This window comes from Paramisgurnus dabryanus, chromosome 1 (genome assembly GCF_030506205.2).
Source record: "Paramisgurnus dabryanus chromosome 1, PD_genome_1.1, whole genome shotgun sequence".
In the NCBI taxonomy this organism is placed as follows: Eukaryota; Metazoa; Chordata; class Actinopteri; order Cypriniformes; family Cobitidae; genus Paramisgurnus; species Paramisgurnus dabryanus.
The window spans coordinates 47,796,861-47,815,708 of record NC_133337.1 but is presented as its reverse complement, the minus strand read 5'-3'; the positions used below and the strand labels follow the sequence as shown (position 1 = coordinate 47,815,708).

At 37.6% G+C, this 18,848-nt stretch overlaps 1 protein-coding gene across 2 annotated transcripts; it reads right to left on the bottom strand.

Annotated features, from left to right (window-relative positions):
• Positions 1-3,985: 3,985 nt before the first annotated feature.
• c1qtnf1 (C1q and TNF related 1) lies at positions 3,986-18,848 on the bottom strand. Of its 2 annotated transcripts, XM_065262963.2 has the most exons (5): positions 18,303-18,848; positions 16,903-17,055; positions 8,985-9,121; positions 8,773-8,870; positions 3,986-8,273 (listed from the first exon to the last, which is right to left on the bottom strand). In XM_065262963.2, exons 3-5 carry the CDS (start codon positions 9,119-9,121, stop codon positions 7,723-7,725), a joined length of 786 nt encoding a protein of 261 aa, XP_065119035.1. In that variant the 5' UTR covers positions 16,903-17,055; positions 18,303-18,848; the 3' UTR covers positions 3,986-7,722. The 2 variants fall into 2 exon arrangements, with proteins under 2 accessions (XP_065119035.1, XP_065119034.1); XM_065262962.2 differs by lacking the exon at positions 16,903-17,055 and having other exon boundaries at positions 18,303-18,545.

The window sequence follows — 18,848 nt, the reverse complement described above, 5'->3', positions numbered from 1 at the left end:
TATGCGGTATGTACTTAAAGGGGGCATAATAGTACCTCAAAGATAAATACTGGTAATTCAAAATACTTATCGGTACATCAAAGTTGCATAACTGTACTTAAATGATACTGTATTATGACCTTTTGAAAGGGAACCTCTCAGTGACAGCTTTTGTTCTTTAATTTCTGTCAATATTGTATTATATTATATTATATTATATTATATTATATTTCTGTCTAAACATGTATTTCAAACATTATGGGCCTTCAGAGAAACATTTTAGTCCAATAACTCTTAACTTTTGAATGCTCCTAAGTGCACATTGGACTTTTATTGGTGTTTTGTCTTTTTTAGTAGACTGTCGGCCCCAGTAAACATTTCCTTTTTTTGTATAGAAAAAAGTATTGAAAATGATGTCTTTTATAGAAAGTAAGTCAAATTCCCTGTTATTCTGTACAGTCATTGGAGATAAAAGCATCTGCTAATGTTTGCATGCTTCCTTGCTCGATCTCAGATCTTAAAGCAGAGGATCGTCCCTCTTATTCACTTCATCCATATCGTTTATCCTCTCTTCCAACTGCCTAATTAATTAGGAACCGACTTATTTACAATGATGACCTGGCTAAGCGTGAAGATAGGAAGCCACATGGCCACAAATGCACAGTGGATTTAGAGTCTCATTCTGAGCCTGTGATATCTGGCTGATGAATCTCAGATTTCCATCCAGCAAACCCCACTTTTTTTCCCCGGGCCTTTCTCTCTGGTTCTGGATTTTGCTTGGCATTGAGATTTCCTCAGAGTCTGTGTTAATTACTTGGAGCTTCGTAATCCATTTTCATGGCTTATTTATCCGTCTGTGCTCTTGGCTTGCTGATTAAAGCTTCGTAAATCATTTTTCACATCTTCATCAAGGCGGCGAAAGAAGCAGATTTGAGAAAAGGGAAAGAAATGTTGTCGTTTATTTTCTTTCTTCCTTATGTAATATTTGCCGTTCGCCCGTGCTAGTGCATCAATGGCAGAGCTCCAGGACTTGTGCTGAAAATCTAATTTGAGAGGTTAGTTCAGAGCCAAGTCCAGGAGCCAAACATAAATCTGTTCAACATAGTGCTGGATGAGCAGAAGCTCACTGCTTCACATCTCATGAGCGATCCCTCTTTATTTCTAGCATACCTCTCTCTCTCTCTCTCTCTCTTTCTTTCTTTCTCTTGCTCTCTCTTTCTTTCTTTCTTTCTTTCTTTCACTCCCTCGCCTCTCTCAAGATTCAACAAGCTTTATTGGCATGGTTAAAAGACGTTTTACGTTGCCAAACCATTAGCAACGTTATATAGACATACACATTTACACACACACATACACAAATGCAGCACTGCCTAGCCCTGTCTCTACATCAATTGTCACAGTGAATATGTGACTTGTCCTGTACTGAGTCAGTGTTAGCTTAACTGGTTAAAAAGAAAAGCACTCTCGGGTGACACCTTAAAAGGGTGCCTAAAGTGCTAGAAAGTGGGGATGTTCGGTTGAGTGTGCTAAAAGGGCATAAACACACACACACACACACACACACACACACACACACACACACACACACACACACACACACACCATCATTTGATGGCCCATCCAGATAAAGACCCATCACTAAGGCAGCTCACATCAGCAGCATTTACCTACTGCTATTTAATGGACAGGACAAACTTTGAATCCATTGCCTGTCAATGCATTTCATAGCCTCAATTAAAGCAGTACCTGTAGTTTTGCATAAAATATAGCCTTCATTTAAAATGATTTTGGCGACTGCCGAGTGTAAATGCAGTCATTTTTCTGGACAGTATTTGGGTCATTAACTTTTGAATAATTCTCTTCAATTTAAATGGCTGCATAAATTCAACTAAAACCAAACGAATCGTACAGGCAACCCTGATACTTGTTTAGGTACAAACTTATATCAGAGAAATAATTGAATTGTTAAATTGTAGTAGATTAAGCAGAGTACATTAGAGGATGGATAGATTTTGGTTCTCTATCACATATATTGAGCCAAACCTGATTTAATGAGTTCATTGGAACCTACAGACAATAAGCAAGTTTTACCACAAGAGGGCGACAAAATGTTTCTGCATACAGACCAAGAGTATCAGGGCCCTATTTTAACGATCTAAGCGCATTGTCTAAAGCGCACAGCGCAACGTCTAAATGGGCGTGTCCGAATCCACTTTTGCTAATTTAACGACGGGAAAAATGGTTTTTGCGCCGAGCGCATGGTCGAAAAGGGTAGGTCCTATTGTAATGGGAGTATTTTGGGCGTAACGTGCAATAAACCAATGAGAGTCACAGCTCTCATCCCCTTTAAAAGCCAGTTGCGCTGGCGTTATGTCTAATCCCTATTTAGATGACGGACTTTGTAAACTGAAAAACTAAGCGGAGGAAGAAGATTCCCAGTTTAAGATTAATGTTAAATAATTGTGTTGTTTTTCACTTGTATTGAAATTTTTATTTTTTTATTAAAACCTTTAAAACCTGTTTTCTTTTAGTCATGGAAGTAAAAAGCAGGCTTGTAATTGCTTTAAATGTATGGCTATCCAATATCATCAAAAAATAATTTACAAGTATGTAAGATAAGGTTTGTACTCTAAAAATACTTTATTTGTAACAAACAGGAGATAAAGAATTTACAAACGGCTCTCCTCACGTTTCAGCACTTTGGACAGCGTTTTTTTAGCAAAGAGTTTTTTTAAGCATTACTTAAAAATGTTTCTCATCTCACCATATCCGCAGGTACAGAGTCATCATATACAATAAATCCGTGAGGTAGCATTAAAAAAAACATTTAAAAACAGACGCATTTGTTCAAAGCAAAGCATTTATTTACTTACCAGGTGAAGCAGCTCTTTGCGCCTTCTAACGTCTCATAATTAGTCCTCATTTATGTCCAAGAGACTCAATAATAATCTTTTACATTCAATCCTTTAATCTTTCATATTTAAAAGCATTTTTGTGCTGCTGCGCATTCATGTACCTTGTGATAAGCAAACCCGCGTTGTCCTTCCGTGTATAGGCGCATTTTACTAATGCGCTCTTTAAATAACATAAAACACATTGCGCCATTGACTTTAGACTTTAGACCAGGTCTTTGTTGGTCAATGGCGTAGTCTATTTTAGTTGCCTCAAAATAGCAACGCGCCAACAATGCGCCTGAACACACCTCGTTTTTACATCAGAACGCCCATGGGCGCAAAAGGGGGCGCAAATGCATTTGCTATTTAAACAACGCGGCGCTAAACGTGAAAATTAGGGTGGAAACTAGCGAAAGACACTTGCGTCGCGCATTGCGCTGCATTGCGCCGGGTGTAAGATAGAGCCCTCAGAGTAACACAAGCAATCTTAAAAAGCTTTGTGCAATTTATGTATTTATTATTAAGTCATTCATTGGCCATTTTGTGTATGTTTATATATCTGTTCACACAAAAAACAGTGTGATGTATTAAAGTATAAAAAGTATGACATTAAAGTAAGAATAAAAATAAATACCACTTTAAAAACAATTTCTCAGCTAATTTGTAATCACCTAATGTGTGTCTAAAGGGGTAGTTCACCCAAAATGAAAATTCTGTCATCATTTAACCACATTTTGTTACAAACCTGTATAAATTTCTTTGTTCTGATGACCACAATAGAAAATATTTTGAGGAATGTTTGAAACCAAAACGATCATGAGCCCCATGACTTCCATAGTAGGAAAAACTACTTTGGAAGTGAATGGGGCTCATGATCCGTCAAAATGAGGGTCAGTAAATGATGACAGAATTTTTCATTTTGGTTTTAATATTAGCAGAACAAAATAAAACAATTTTTTAGTTTTTTTAGTGTAACATGTTAAACTGAATTGTGATGGTGTTGGAAGATCGGCCATTCCTCTGGATAGTGTTTGTGGCCACCTAGGCCCTTGGAAATTATGCGACAACCAACAGGCAAATATACAAATAGTTAATAAAACATTTACAAAAAGTAAGTTACTTTTAATTTATTTTATTTTTTAACATTATACTGACTGGTAAAGACCCGTGTGGGTGTTGTAATGACTGGTCGGCAAAATGATTAGCTTCATAGCAATTCACAGAGCAAAAACATTTACAACAACTACAACAATAACAAAATGTATTTTCGTTCCTGAATTTTTCTGTTCCTTTCATGATAAACCAGAGTTCAGGGTGGCAAATGTTTCTAAAGATGTTTTGGTTTACTATCCAGTTCATGGTATTTACTTTAGCCGTGTTCAAGGCAGGGAGAGTTTTTTTCCACAGTATAATCATAATTATATTTACTGTACCTTGGCTTCAAAAAATTGGTTTCTTTCACTATTAACAAATCCATGGTATTGTTCCTTATGCACTAATATATAGTGTCTTACTGGATTCAATCACTAGATACATTAATTTATACAAAATTTACATTTACATATTCAGATGCACCATCAAGGTGGATTAACATAATTTTAGTTCTTACAAAACATGGCTGCTCATAATGTGACTTCAAATATAGAGTTCAGATGCTGTTTGAGCATTTCTTATCTATGTTTAGGTTCAGTAATTTTACTTGAATAGCAATGAAAAGGTTATTAGTCAGTAATTGATATGCCTTATTCTCACAAATGTCACTTTAGTCATTTCATTAGTATTTAACAAATTTGATTGTCTTTCGCTAAAAAAACGCATGCAAGCTTTAGCAAAAACTTTCACTTCTAAAAAAATTCACTTCTTTGTATAAGACATAGTAAATAGTTGCAAAGTCATTAAATATGCAACTAGAAACATTGCAAATGATGAAAGTCACAATTCCAAAAGGTAAAAATAAAGAAACTGAACCACACACTAGGGGGCGCTGTGATCCATGTTGTTTCCACATTTGGGTTGTCTAGTTTGTCCACCATGGTGTTTAACGGATTCTGCCAACAAACTGGTATTTCTGAATGTCCTGCGTCCAGGATTAAGCAGATTTAAAGCGAAAGTATTTGCTGAACATATAATACCGTGCCGAGAGCATGTGGTTAATATATCATTATCTCATTTTTGATTGAGTTGGAGTTTAGCTGTGCATCTGAGCTCTTAAAATATTATTTTACTAAACGATTTAACCTAAATCAAGTAGTGTTTTAACTTTTTTCATGAAATTGTACTACATACATGTCGATGTGAAAATGCACCATTTTGTTTTTCAATTCATTAAATCATAATTCCTATATTTTTGTTAGTTTCTTAGCACCACAGAAAAAGCTTAAGGATCACTTTCAGACTATAGATTATAACCAAAAAACATTAATACATTTTTCAGTATATTTTCTGACATTTTATGAATACTGAGGTTTATTTTCACTCACATATGTGTACACACTTGTGTGTATACCTAAAAGTATACACTGTAAAAAAAATTCTGTAGAAATTACAGTATTACTGGGTAATACTTACTGTAGATTTTACATTTATGTTATTTACTGGCAACAGTTTGTTCAGTATTAAATTAAATTTATTTACAGTGTACTTGTTTAAAGTATACTTGGACTCCCATGAACAAAAACCCTTTCTTAGACTTTTATAGCAAGGTTGAAAATCTATAGAAAATGCCACTGTGTGCTATACTGTAGTTTTGAATATGGAGAACTACAGTAGTTAAACATGTCCACATACTGTACCTTTGACCAGGTAGTGTCTATGTTTATGCTATTTATTTTACTAACATCTAAAGAACGTCTACATATATTAATGAACACTTTCAGGAAAAAGGTACAAGAAGGTTCAAAAGTTTTCACTGGGGCGATACCTTTTTAAAAAGTAAATTTTTGTTCCTAAAAGTGCAAAAAGGTACACATTGGTATAAACACTGGTTTATATCTGTACCATAATGGTACATATTAGGACCTTTTTAAAGCGTATCGTCCTAGTGACAACTTTTGTATGGGGTTTTTTTCTGAGAGTAAATGATGCCGCTGTCTTTGGATTTATCACTGTCAGAAAAATGCTTAAAAACGGACCCAGGCTGTCAATAGGTCAGTAGTTCTCTATAAAAAGATCCTAATATGTATGATTTAAGTACAGAGACAGTGGCAAGAAAAGAGTATGTAAACCCCTAGGAATGAATTGGTTTTCTTCAGAGATTGGCCATAACATTTTTATGGCCAATCACTATAAAAAAACAGTTCATTCCTAGGGGTTCACATACTTTTTCTTGCCACCGTATGTATACATTTGGTACTAACATACCATTGAGGTACTAATATGCACTATTTGGTACCAATAGGTACTCAAATTGGGCATAAAGGGGAACATTTTTTAAAAAGAGTATCCACACTATTCCTGAGGTAAATGCGGGCGACGCCATCTTGAGCTCAGATGGGTAAAACTTCCGGTGAGCCACTACAGCTAATAATAGTCCTATTGCGAGGGATACGAGTCTGCCGTTTTGACTGGCATTTTAATGCTTATTATGAAATCCAGGAAGATCGGCATAATTTGTGCAGTTAGGGGTTAACATAATAGATGATACAAACGCAGTAAACCTTTACAAAACGGTTGTTTTAACTGTAATACACGCTCAAGAACTGAATGTTTATGTGGCGCACGTGCATCTATTAACTGTATCCACACATCCATCCAGTAAAACCTTTCATAGAAACTGACAGTGAACAATAAATACAATAATTATTCAAAAACAACATATTATGCAGATAAAAATATGCTGATTTATTTATTCTGCTACTAGGGCCTATATATTATTACAAAAATGAGATTACAGTACATAATATATAGCCTACGACATTAACTGCTTATTAGTTAATGTTTATAATAGTTCGTGATGTGTTACGCATACCGTTACTTTTGTTGTGTTTTAAATGAATTATTTAAGCAAATAATTTCATAAGCTCATGTCTTATTTACTGTATAATATTTTCATAAAACGAAAACTGAAAACATGTAATAGGAGTTTAATATGTTAATTATGGTTTGTTTAAATAACTTACATTGTATTGAATGAGAAGCATAAGTTACTGCTGCTGTCGGATCGCGTGAAGCTTGATGTGTAGCCATAAAAACTCGATAAGTCGATTAAAAATTGCCGTTTAAAAAAACCTCACACCAGGGACAGTTGTGACATTTTAAACCATCACCTGAAACGTTTAAAAACAAGAAGTCTCTGTATATTCCATGTATTAAACACTCGACTGACTGTCCCACTGTAGAGATACGGCATGTCTCTGTGCTTTTATTTGCACATTGAAGATCCGTCGCCCCCGAGGAACAACATGAAACGATTGAATATATCTTGATGTATCAGGACACTTCTTAATTTCCTCCTTACACTGGTTCATACATGAAATTATGACCGTAATCATCATGGAAATCACCGGCTCTGGTCCAGTGACAGTATGCGCCGGAAGTCGCACCCACAATTCGCACAAAGCGTCATGGGGCGTAGGAATAGTGTGGATAGCCCCAGTGAATTTTTTTACAATTTTTTCTGACAGTGTACAACAATTCCTGCCGTTCCTATTCATAAAATAGCACCACTCCAAACACTGGTGAAAGTGGTCTGTGAAGATCAAGATTTCTCTTCAGGTACCATGTAAAATACTATAAAATCATTACTAAACAAATAACAAGAAATTGTTTTATATAATACACAATGCTACTGTATAAAAATCATTGCTGTCCATCAATGTTGTAGGTTAACCGCCCATACATTTAACTTTGATCAGCCTTCAGACTTGGCTTTGATGAGGTGACCGTTAAACGTGATGTACGTGTCAAAATCATCACTAAACACAGCGTTTTCTCGCTCGCCCTTAAAAAGCCGAACCCACACCTGATCATCTCTCTCCAGCTCCAGCATGATGCTCTGGCTCTGCATGATGGAGCGATCGCTGGGTTGAGCATATAGGATTGCCATCTCCTGCTCATTCTTCATGATGTGCAGGTACGTCTCCTTCTGGTTCCAGGTATGAGCGTTCAAAGCGAAGAAATAGATGCCTGGAACATAGCAGAAGAACTTTCCGGTGAACATGTTGAAATGGCCGTACAGGTTGACGAGCTCGGTGTCGAAGATCAGGGTCTGGTAGTAATCGTTGCTGTGCAGGGCTTTCTTGCGGCCAACGGAGAATGCAGCATAGTAGGACTTACAGGGTTCACCGGGGGACCCCAAACTTCCCTTAGTGCCCTTAATGCCATGTGGCCCTCGGGGTCCAGTTTGCCCTGTCTTGCCTGATTTCCCATAAGCTCCTCTCTCTCCGGCATCTCCCTTCTCCCCTAAAAGGAAAGAAAAGGAGGGATACATTTTTTACATTCTTAATTCATGATGTCCCACTTTTCTGAATCCTCATATGAGTGTTTCTCATATTAGATGTGTTTCTCAAATGTAAAAATTAAAAATGATTAAGCTCAAATTATATATAATCATTTTGTTTGTCTGTTGTAGTTGTTTTTGTAGATGGCGTCAATCTGGCAGACATTTTTTTGCAGTTTTATGCAGATCGTCCCATAGAGACGTTTTCTGCAGTGGTTTGTTCTTAGTGGTGAACGTTTTCCTGCCCGCAGCGGCGAAGCAGCATGTGATTAACCAGTCCTGACCTATATCCTTCACTGACAGTTAACTATTCTACTTAGAGCTTCATCTAGACTGACATGGTTGTACACAATTATAACTAAAGGCAATACTGCCAAAATTGGTTTTTCTGTGGCATCATGTACCACCGCTATTTTTAAAAGTGTAGCTGTACAGTATGTTTATGGTATGCAGATTTTGTACCTTTTAGGATGGTGACATTTATATGTGGCACAACTTTGTACTGTGGGTATTGAGGAGGGTTCTCTCCAGGATCACAGCATCGCTTGCATTCAGTACCACTGGATTCACAATACGAAAGGAAATGTTACTGATCACCATCAATATCAACTCTATATATCATTATTGATAGGATAAATAGAGGGATTGATTAATAGATGTAGATAAACACATACCTGCCATCTCTGTAGTGCTCTGTGGCTCTTTGATAATCTCTACGCTCATATCTGTCCACATCTTGGTTTGTGGCTACATATGGCTCAGTCCATTTTGTAAACACGACCATCAGCAGAACCAGACTTCTCAGAGCCATCTAAGACATGACATCATTAAATATATTTATATATTATGGTCACACAATTAAAATGCAAACACTGACAATGTGGTGCCCAAAAATCTATATCAAATGTGATTTGTCGTGACAGGTGTGTTGTTGTGTCACATCTGTTGACAGATTTACATGCTGTGTTCAACTACTATCAGGTGATGAAGTCTCTGACTGTCATTCAGGATCACTTCTACCTCAATCCTGTTCATGGTGATAGTAAATCATGCATTATTTGCATTTTAACCAAAAAATCCTCAATGGGAAATTAAAACTAAGTGCTTATATAGGTCCTACAGAGTGTTACAAAAATCTGTGACTTTATCCTCTCTATTACCATCTCTGTTTGAAACCTAAAATTGCGTTTTACATCTTACTTGTAAAGTGATTTATTAACTTAGGTTTAGATGTAGGCTTTGTTTCATTTAAAGTCGCCATTATGGTGATCAGTGTTTGTTTGGACTCTTGACTTTTAGTTTGTTCGTTTTTTTCTGGCTGCTATAACTTTGTGTATTTAAAGCATATTTGTTATGGTGAAGAAGAGACCATGTTGCAATTCTATTATGGTGGTTGATACATAATGTCAAACATCATTATCTAGAAAATGTATTTGTTCATTTTGTGTTTGCTTACTCATCAGAAGTGTGTTTCTCTCTCAGTAATGCGATACTACAATATGAGATCCAGCACCCTCATGAAGATTTCGAAACAATGTATAGATAAAAAATAACCATGGTGTAATTTAAACAAATATCAAGACTCAGGTAATGAATCAAAACAATGGTGACAAAGAAAATAGTCATGATTTTTTCATGCCGCAGTGAATTCTGGGAGTTCTGGGTGAGATTTGTAATTTGTTGATACCCAGCATGCGTTGCAGCATGAAGCTTTTCATTTTATTGTCACCATTGTTAAAATCCATACTGTCTAAATTAGACGTTTTTTTTTTTTTATTGTACAGTGTTCCAATATTCTTCCGAATGACAAACTGATTTGAGAGTGCCAGATATCATACTTTAGTATCACATTATTTACAGAAAAAATACTTCTGGTGAGTAAGCAAACACTAAAATAGTAAATCAGTTTTTTAGATGAGAATGCTTTACATTATATCCTAACCACCACCATAGAATTGTACTACAGTCTTCTTTTTTGGCCACAACAAACATGTTTTAAATACATAAAGTTATAGCATCCAGAAAAAAATGACAGCTAAAATCATGTTGAAATGAAGGCTAAAATCAAGAGTAAAGAGTCAAGAGTCAAACTAAAACAAACACGGATTACCATAATAGTGACTTTTACTAAACAAACACTGATTACCATAATGGTGACTTTAACTAAAACAAACACTAATCACCATTATGGTGACTTTAACCAAAACAAACACTGATCATCATAATGGTGACTTTAACTAAAACTAAGCCAAAATATAAACCTAAGTTAAATAAATAACTCTACAAGTAAGATTTCAAACAGATTGTGATAGAGAGGATAAAGTCACAGATTGCAGCTATTAACACTTAGTAGTGTGGACCTATATAAACACTGAGCAGTGTTAATTTAACACCAGGGACTTTTTGATGTGTAGCAACTGTTTTGAATATAAAAAAATCATCCTAACCTACCCCCAAACCTAACCATAAATCCAACATTTCACAAGATTTAGGCCATAGTTGTATCCTATCTCAGTGTTTCCCAACCACTGTGCCGCGGCACACTGCCACATTCTTTGAAAAAGCGCTCCAAGCTAGCTACCAGGTTGCTGAGTTGGTCACAGCTGCATGTGTCACTGTCCTCAATTTCAGCCAGGATATCATTTGTGTTCATCAAAGCAAGATCAAGTTTCACATTATAACTTAAATACGTTTAATACATTTTAATATTTAAGTTTAACAAGTCATTTAAGCATTGTAATACAGGTTTATGCAGATCTGTTAATGCTTATTGTGAAAGTGGTGTGCCGTATGATTTTTTTACTTATCAAAACTGTGCCGTGGCAGAATAAAGGTTGGGAAACACTGTCCTATCTAGCCAGAACCCCTGTTTTTCACTCTAACCCAACCCCCAAACCTACCTAACCCTAAACATACGTGTAAAAAGTGGACTATCCTTAACTCATTGTGGAGAGTTTATGCTTGATTAAGTTTTTTAAAAATGCACAAAAAGTTTGTGGTGTACATGCAAAAAAATGGTTCAATGGTTCATACACTTGACATTTGTATACTGTTCAGCTTAAATTGTTCATATTAAGGCAATATAAATCCTTTTACATACACACATTGCAAAATATTTTGCACTGTTTCTTGGCCACTAATCCAATGCTAAAAATGAAAACATTCAGATTTCTGTGCTTCCACTGAATTGCAGATGTTGCTGGGTTGATATTTGCAGTAAATGAAAATTTAGCAAAATAATGTGGAAGTATTTACACTAGTGGTATGACACTTTTGGCCCAGTCTTTCTAAAGAAATATTCAAATGACTCCAGACTCCACTGCAGTCTGTATCACAGTAATGAGTGGTTCTCAAACTTTTGGGTGTGCATTTGTCAGATGCTTTTGTCCAAAGGGACTTGCAGTGCATTACACGGTATACATTTGGGGAGGGAATTCAATCCCACTGCGAACGCAATGCTCTACCACTGAGCTATTCAGGAACATGTACGAAATGTAAGACAAATGTTTAAAAAAAAAGTTTTTTTCTGGTTCCAACAGACTAACAGCTGCTGTTCTGTGTGTCTAATTCGTAAAGTCTCTTTAATCTGTTTCAGATTTTTCCCTTTCGGTCTTTGCTGCCGTTTCTTTGATTATCGTCTTTTTCATGCTTAGTTTTGTTTACGGACTCACATCTGATATCCCGGCCTGAGAATCCCTCTCCTTCCTGCGGATGCTGGGGTCGTGAGGTTATGTTTACACGTACAAAACATCATTGAGAGCTCATTTAGCTCAAAGCAAGCCTTCCTGGCTTTAGCAACATTTGGGCTGACCTTTAGAAACGCTTATTATATAAGCTGAGAGTGTTTTTGCTCCCTTCCTCTCCAGAGAACACCACACTCCAAATCATAAATATCCTACTTTTGCAACATTTAAAAGTCCCTTAACCCACTGTACTGTGCCATCTCTAAAATAAGGTTAAATACATAAACATTCAGCCGCTTTGATCAGTCATCTACAGTAACCAGATTTGGCCATTAAGCTTCACTAGAGGTCGAATGGTGCAGATGCAATTCTGGCGACCAGAGTTTGAATCCCGGCTTAAGGTCCTTTGCCAATCCCATACCCCTCTCTTCACCCTATACTTTCCTGTCATCTCCTCTATCCAATAAAGGCAAAAATGGCCCAAAAAACAAACAAAAAAAAGCTTCACTGGAGGCTAACTTCTTATGAAATCCCATATGTGCATGATTGATGGTTGAATTGAATGTGCTGTGGTGGGTCTCAAAACACATCTTATAAATACAAAATTAGACAGAAGTGGATTGGATTATATCTGTACAAACAGGTGACTGAAATCAAATCCCTTCTCTCAACTTCACTTTTAAAAATAAAGGTGCTTCACTATGCCATAGAAGGATGAATTCATCAAATTCAAAAAGGTACTTTATAGTATAAAAAGGGTTGTGACAAATGTCAACTGTGTTTAATAACCAGTGCTTTTAAAGGCATGCTGTGGCCTGTCTGATCCATAAGGTGTGGCTTATGTTTGGTAACTGGAAACACAAGTTATGTGGCATGCGGTCAGTGATGCTGCTAAATCTGGTGTGTATACAGGTCAGCCAATTCTTTGTCCTTTTGCTCTTGTGTTCGGTTCTGGATCACATGTATGGCGAGGCTCACCACACTCTTAAAAAGAAAGGTGCTGCAAGATGCCATAGAAGAACCTTTTCTGTCTAAATGGTTCTTTAAAGCACCGTTAACATCTGAAGAACCTTTCTGTCTCACAAAAGGTTGTTTAAGAAGGTATAAAAATGCATGAAAAAAATGCTTCAAGCATCGCAGTGAAAAACCTATAAAGTACCTTTATTTTTAAGAGTGCAGGTGCATGTAACGCTACTCTAAATTCTGCTGTCTGAGGTCAGTGACCAAAGATAAACAGTTCATCACGATTTTAAATAAAGTTGGCTACAGAATTTATGTGCTGCCACCTCGAATTTTTGTGTTTGACCAAACAGGACCTATTCTTGACCATAGCTTACTAAATATTTAGCTTATCTGTCGCTAGTCATGCACCGTTGAAGCCCACATATGTCTGGTGTGCGCTTTTAAACACTACAGACAACCCACTACAGTATATATCTGGGCTAGTCAACTGGCGTCCTGCGGGCCAAATGTGGCCCTCCATTCACCTTTATCTGGCCCCACGGTCATTTGTGTCTGAATTAAAATCAGCATGGTGACTTTTACCTTTCTACTGCCGATAAACCAGAAGAAGAGTCGGAAAGGGGCTGCATGGGGTGCTAACCATCTGCGGGTGCATAATTATCGGATCCAATTTGAGCATTAAAAAAGACACCGTATGTGACACGGCAACCGGAATTAATGTATTTCAGTGTGTTCCAATCATGATGAAAATTATTAATCCTTTTTTTTTTTACTTTATCAGAAACAATGGAATCCTTTAAAAACAATTGATTATTAATAAGTTAATTATTAACTATAAATATATTTGTAGATTTTAAGGCACATGCGCTGAAATGAGCTTCTCTCCCATATTGACATGGATTTTGTCAGGATTCTGCCACGAGAGTCTGTTTTATATTTATGTTTTATTGTGGTGGCAGAGTTCTGACAGTCTCTTGTTTGATGTGGAGGTTCATGCCTTGTTAAGTGTGGCATGGCCTCTGGTGTCCCGTCTCTAGGCCCCGCCCCCTTGTTCTCCCTGTTAATTATTCATTATGAGTTCATCCCTTGCACCTGTGTTGCCCTCGTTTAGTTTCCCTATTTAAGCTCCTCTTGTCTCTTGTCTAGTGCTGGATCATTGTGTTCATTCGTGCCATGTTAATGTATGTCATGCTGTTCTTCAGTTTAGTTTTAGTCTGGTTAATCAAGTTGTGTCTGTATTTTTGAATATCATGTTTTATGTAGTGTTGCCCCCTCGTGGGCTTTTTGTTTTCATGTTTCATGTAATAAATGTTCTGTGTTCACTCCCCGATATCGTTTGCGCTTGGGTTCTCTGTTCCTCGTCTACAGTTCCTGACAGAATGATCCAGCCACAACTGAACCCAGCAGCGATGTCGGGGAAGTCAGCGCGTATAGCGCATCTGGAGCTGCCGAAGCCAGCGCGTTCAGCGCGGTCGATGTTCCCGAAGCCAGCGCGACTGGAGCCACCGAAGCCAGCGCGTTCAGCGCCGCCGGAGCTGTCAGTGTCAGCGCGTTCAACGCCGCCGGAGCCACCGATGTCAGCGCGTTCAGCGCCGCCGAAGCTGCCGATGCCAACACGTTCAGTGCGACCAGAGCCCCCGAAGCCAGCACGTTCAGCTCGGATGGAGCCGCCGAGACCAGCGCGTCCAGCGAGGCCGGAGCTTCCCAAGCCAGCGTGTCCAGCGCAGTCGGAGCCGCCCAAGTCCGCACGTCCTGCGCAGCCGGAGCCGCCCAAGCCAGCGCAGCTGGAGCCGCCCAGTCTGCACAGTTCAGCGCGGCCGGAGCCGCCCAAGCCAGCGCGTTCAGCGCGCCCGGAGCTGCCCAAGCCAGCGCGTCCTGCGCGACCGGAGCCGCAGAAGCTTGCGCGTTCAGCGCGGCCGGAGCCGCCTAACCTGCGCAGTTTTTCCTGTTCCGCACAGCTCTCGCGGTCGACTTGTCCCGTGGAGCTGTGACTACGGACTTTGGTTCATGGACTTTGTTTTGTGTGCCCATGGACTCATGTTTGTTTTGTTTAGTGTTTTTGGTCTTGTCTTGTGTGTTCCCCTGAGGAGCGTCTGGTAGTCGCTCCTTTGGGGGAGGCTACTGTCAGGATTCTGCCACGAGAGTCTGTTTTATATTTATGTTTTATTGTGGTGGCAGAGTTCTGACAGTCTCTTGTTTCATGTGGAGGTTCATGCCTTGTTAAGTGTGGCATGGCCTCTGGTGTCCCGTCTCTAGGCCCCGCCCCCTTGTTCTCCCTGTTAATTATTCATTATTAGTTCATCCCTTGCACCTGTGTTGCCCTCGTTTAGTTTCCCTATTTAAGCTCCTCTTGTCTAGTGCTGGATCATTGTGTTCATTCGTGCCATGTTAATGTATGTCATGCTGTTCTTCAGTTTAGTTTTAGTCTGGTTAATCAAGTTGTGTCTGTATTTTTGTATATCATGTTTTATGTAGTGTTGCCCCCTCGTGGGCTTTTTGTTTTCATGTTTCATGTAATGTTCTGTGTTCACTCCCCGATATCGTTTGCGCTTGGGTTCTCTGTTCCTCGTCTACAGTTCCTGACAGATTTACAATTAAACTGGAATCTCATTACTCCGACAGTCGTGTCCAAATGTAGTGTACACTGGAGAGGCGGTTTAGCCTATATATCTTTAAAATATTCAAAGAGAAAACAGGAAGTGCAGTTTTAGTCATTACTTGAAATGTAACACTTTATGAAAGTTTAACGGTTATAAACAAAAAAGTTTAAGCATAGTGCTATACAAAAATATTTGTTGATTATTTACACTTGCACTTTTTTTGTGCAATGTTCAATGTTAAGCTGCAATTGTTTTTAAAATATTAAAAAGAAACTATGAGTAATTAAATATGAAATAGTTATAATAACATATATTATTTTTATCATTATATATAATAGGTAAAAGTAAAAAAGCAGGTAAAAATAGGGGTAAATGTATGGCCCGCATCATATTTACAATTTTAAAATCTGGCCCCCGAAGAAGAAGAATTGAAAACCCCTGGTATGTGCACCATTTCAGTGTGATACCAGATACAATCTTAAAAATAAAGGTGCTTCATGATGCCACAGAAGAATCATTTTCCTTTGAATGAATGGTTCTCTAAGGAACCAAAAATGATTATTTTATGGCATCCCTGTTAAGCCCCTTAATTTTAAGAGTGTAGCTTTATCTGTAGTGCCAAGTGTATGCTTGGCCTGACTTGCTTTGAGTTTAAAATCCCGCCAACTTTGAGGCATGTTTCATGATAGAAATTTTGCAGAGGAAGTTGAATAAACTCCGGGGAATGTAAGTGAACCTGAAGGACACAGCCAAGAACATCTACTGTATCTACAGAGTAAACAAACATCCAATTTATTATTAAAGTAACTGAAAGTACACTCGGATACATAAACACGCATAAACTTTGCAGGTCTCAAATGGCTTGAAAGGAAAAGAAAACTTTTAACACTTTCTCTAAGAGAATAAAACACTTGAAGTCTAAAACCCCCAAGTGCACAATTTCGGGGGGTGAACGGTTTGCAAGCGTTAACTGACATTACATACAGTACCTGTACCAACAGGTATTTCCCCTGTTCTTACATGGAATGGGTATGTACCAAACCAAGATTACACCTTCTGATTATTCACTAAATATTAAGTCATCTTGGGAAGAAACTGCAATAATTTTAATTTCAGAACAGAGGAAAATGTGAAAACACGTCCTTTCGTTTTGGTTTTTCGAATGTGTTCATGCAGACAAAACAAACATAGGGCAGCTGAATGTGGTGGGCTTACACAGGAATGCAAACTTAGGCTACTTACTGAACACTGGGCAGTGTATACTACAGTATATACTGCATACTTTTTAACAAATATTAAAAACATTGTTTTAGGTATAAATTACTAATAGATACAATACATTTTACCTTGAACTATAAATACAAAACATAGCAGGATTGCATGCTGGAATTGACATCAAAGCTAAGACAGTCTTTGCGGTCACTTTGAAGTCCAACACTGAGGTCAGACACATATAATCCACTTTGCCTTAACTGAAACAGCCTCCATAGTTCGGTTTACTAAAGAAGGGTTTTGAGAGGAAAAAATGCAGCAAGTTATGCAAAGTGAAAATGAATTGAGAAAAACAGGATATTCAGTGGAATTGTAGGGATGGACTTGATTTTATCCATTGGGAATTGATTGAATTGTGAAATGTCTGTATATGACATGCAGTTGGAGATGAGGTATAAAAATGAAAATGTTTTAGGTCAATACTATTTGCATGTTAACTAAAAATATAAATCCTGTATAAGCATATAGATTTTTTTAGAAGGGGACAAATCTGTCCAAAAATATGCAATGAAACCCTATACAGCATTACATAACATTGATTGTTTTGTTTGGAAATGTGTTATGTGCCACTGCTCTCTGTGTGTAGCAGATGAGGCAATTTGAACTTGGCCTTGTGATGGCATGCCTCAAAAATTCCTGTCCTAGATTCTGATCCTGCACTTGGCACTGTGAAACACTGTAAATCTTTCCTTGGACAATCAAAAGCTATAAAAATTTAAATTCATTTCTATGAAATTTTCTAAATTGCCCATGATTTTGTAGATTTTCCTCAGGGACAGGGTGTGAGCCTTAGCAAGCAGAATGAAGTAGTATTCATTACACTGAGATATCAAAACCATATGAGGGTGTTATTTTATATAATAACATTCAGTCCAGCCATTTTATTTTTCCATGCACCTGCTGTTAAAATTTATATCTACACATTCCCAGGCTTATTTGAACCAAAGATTATCTTAAAATTGCTGTCATTCATCAAAACACAAAATGTCATTAAGAAAGACAGTCGCAATGGAGAACGCTGAATTGTTTGATTTTTTTAAACAGCTGACATGCACGCATGCACTTTATGCAAGAGAGAAGCTGAAATTATGGTTTAGTATTTTATAGCTGTTGCCATTTTTACTTCACACAGTGTATCTATAAAGATGTATGAATGATCTACCAAAAAACATGCATGCAACATACCTGGCTGTCATTCAAACTCTTATGTTATAAAAATGTCAGAAAACTTATTTCTTAAAGTGGAAATACACTCCAAGCATGTTGAAGTTACTAAGGTATATTGTGTTTTCACCTGGATCAAATTTTCTCTTTGCACATTGTTGCACTTGCAGTTGTGTATTATCCATGTGGTTTTATTATAAATAAGACACACAGCTGTTTCATGCATTTCTATCAATACCAATGTACTATCCAAAACCACTCAAGGGGACAGTAAGTTGTTTAGATAAATCAACCAAGTGATGTGCCCTACCTTTATCTTGGCAGATCCAAACCTGAGGGTCCACAGAAGCTCCGCTCAATTCTCTGTTATTGCACTGAGGATGCTTCTGAGAACTTTTCTGCCTGTCAATATTTTTAAAACGTCCCACAAACTCAGCATGACACGAGAAGCCAAGAAAAAGTACAGAAAGGGAGGAGAACGGAGGGAGGAGCATTGATGCATCCAAGAGAGAGGAATGAATCAAAACAAGAGGACTAAAGGCAAGAAAATAAGGCTTACAAAAGAGACCAGAGTGGGCTGACTGTATAAAGGAAATTACACAAGAGGAAGAGAAACTGGGAGAGAGAGAAAGAGAGATTAAAAGATAAAAGCAAAGAATTGTGTGCTGATACTTCCCAGACAATTTGATAAATGTTGAAATGGCTGCTCGGGGAAGATTAACATTTCAGAAACACAAATGTTTACTGCTAAAGGGATAGTTCACCCAAAAATAAAAGAATTTGTCATCATTTACCCACTTTAATGTTGTTTAAAACATGTATGAGTTTCCTTATTCTGTTAAACACAAAAGAAGAT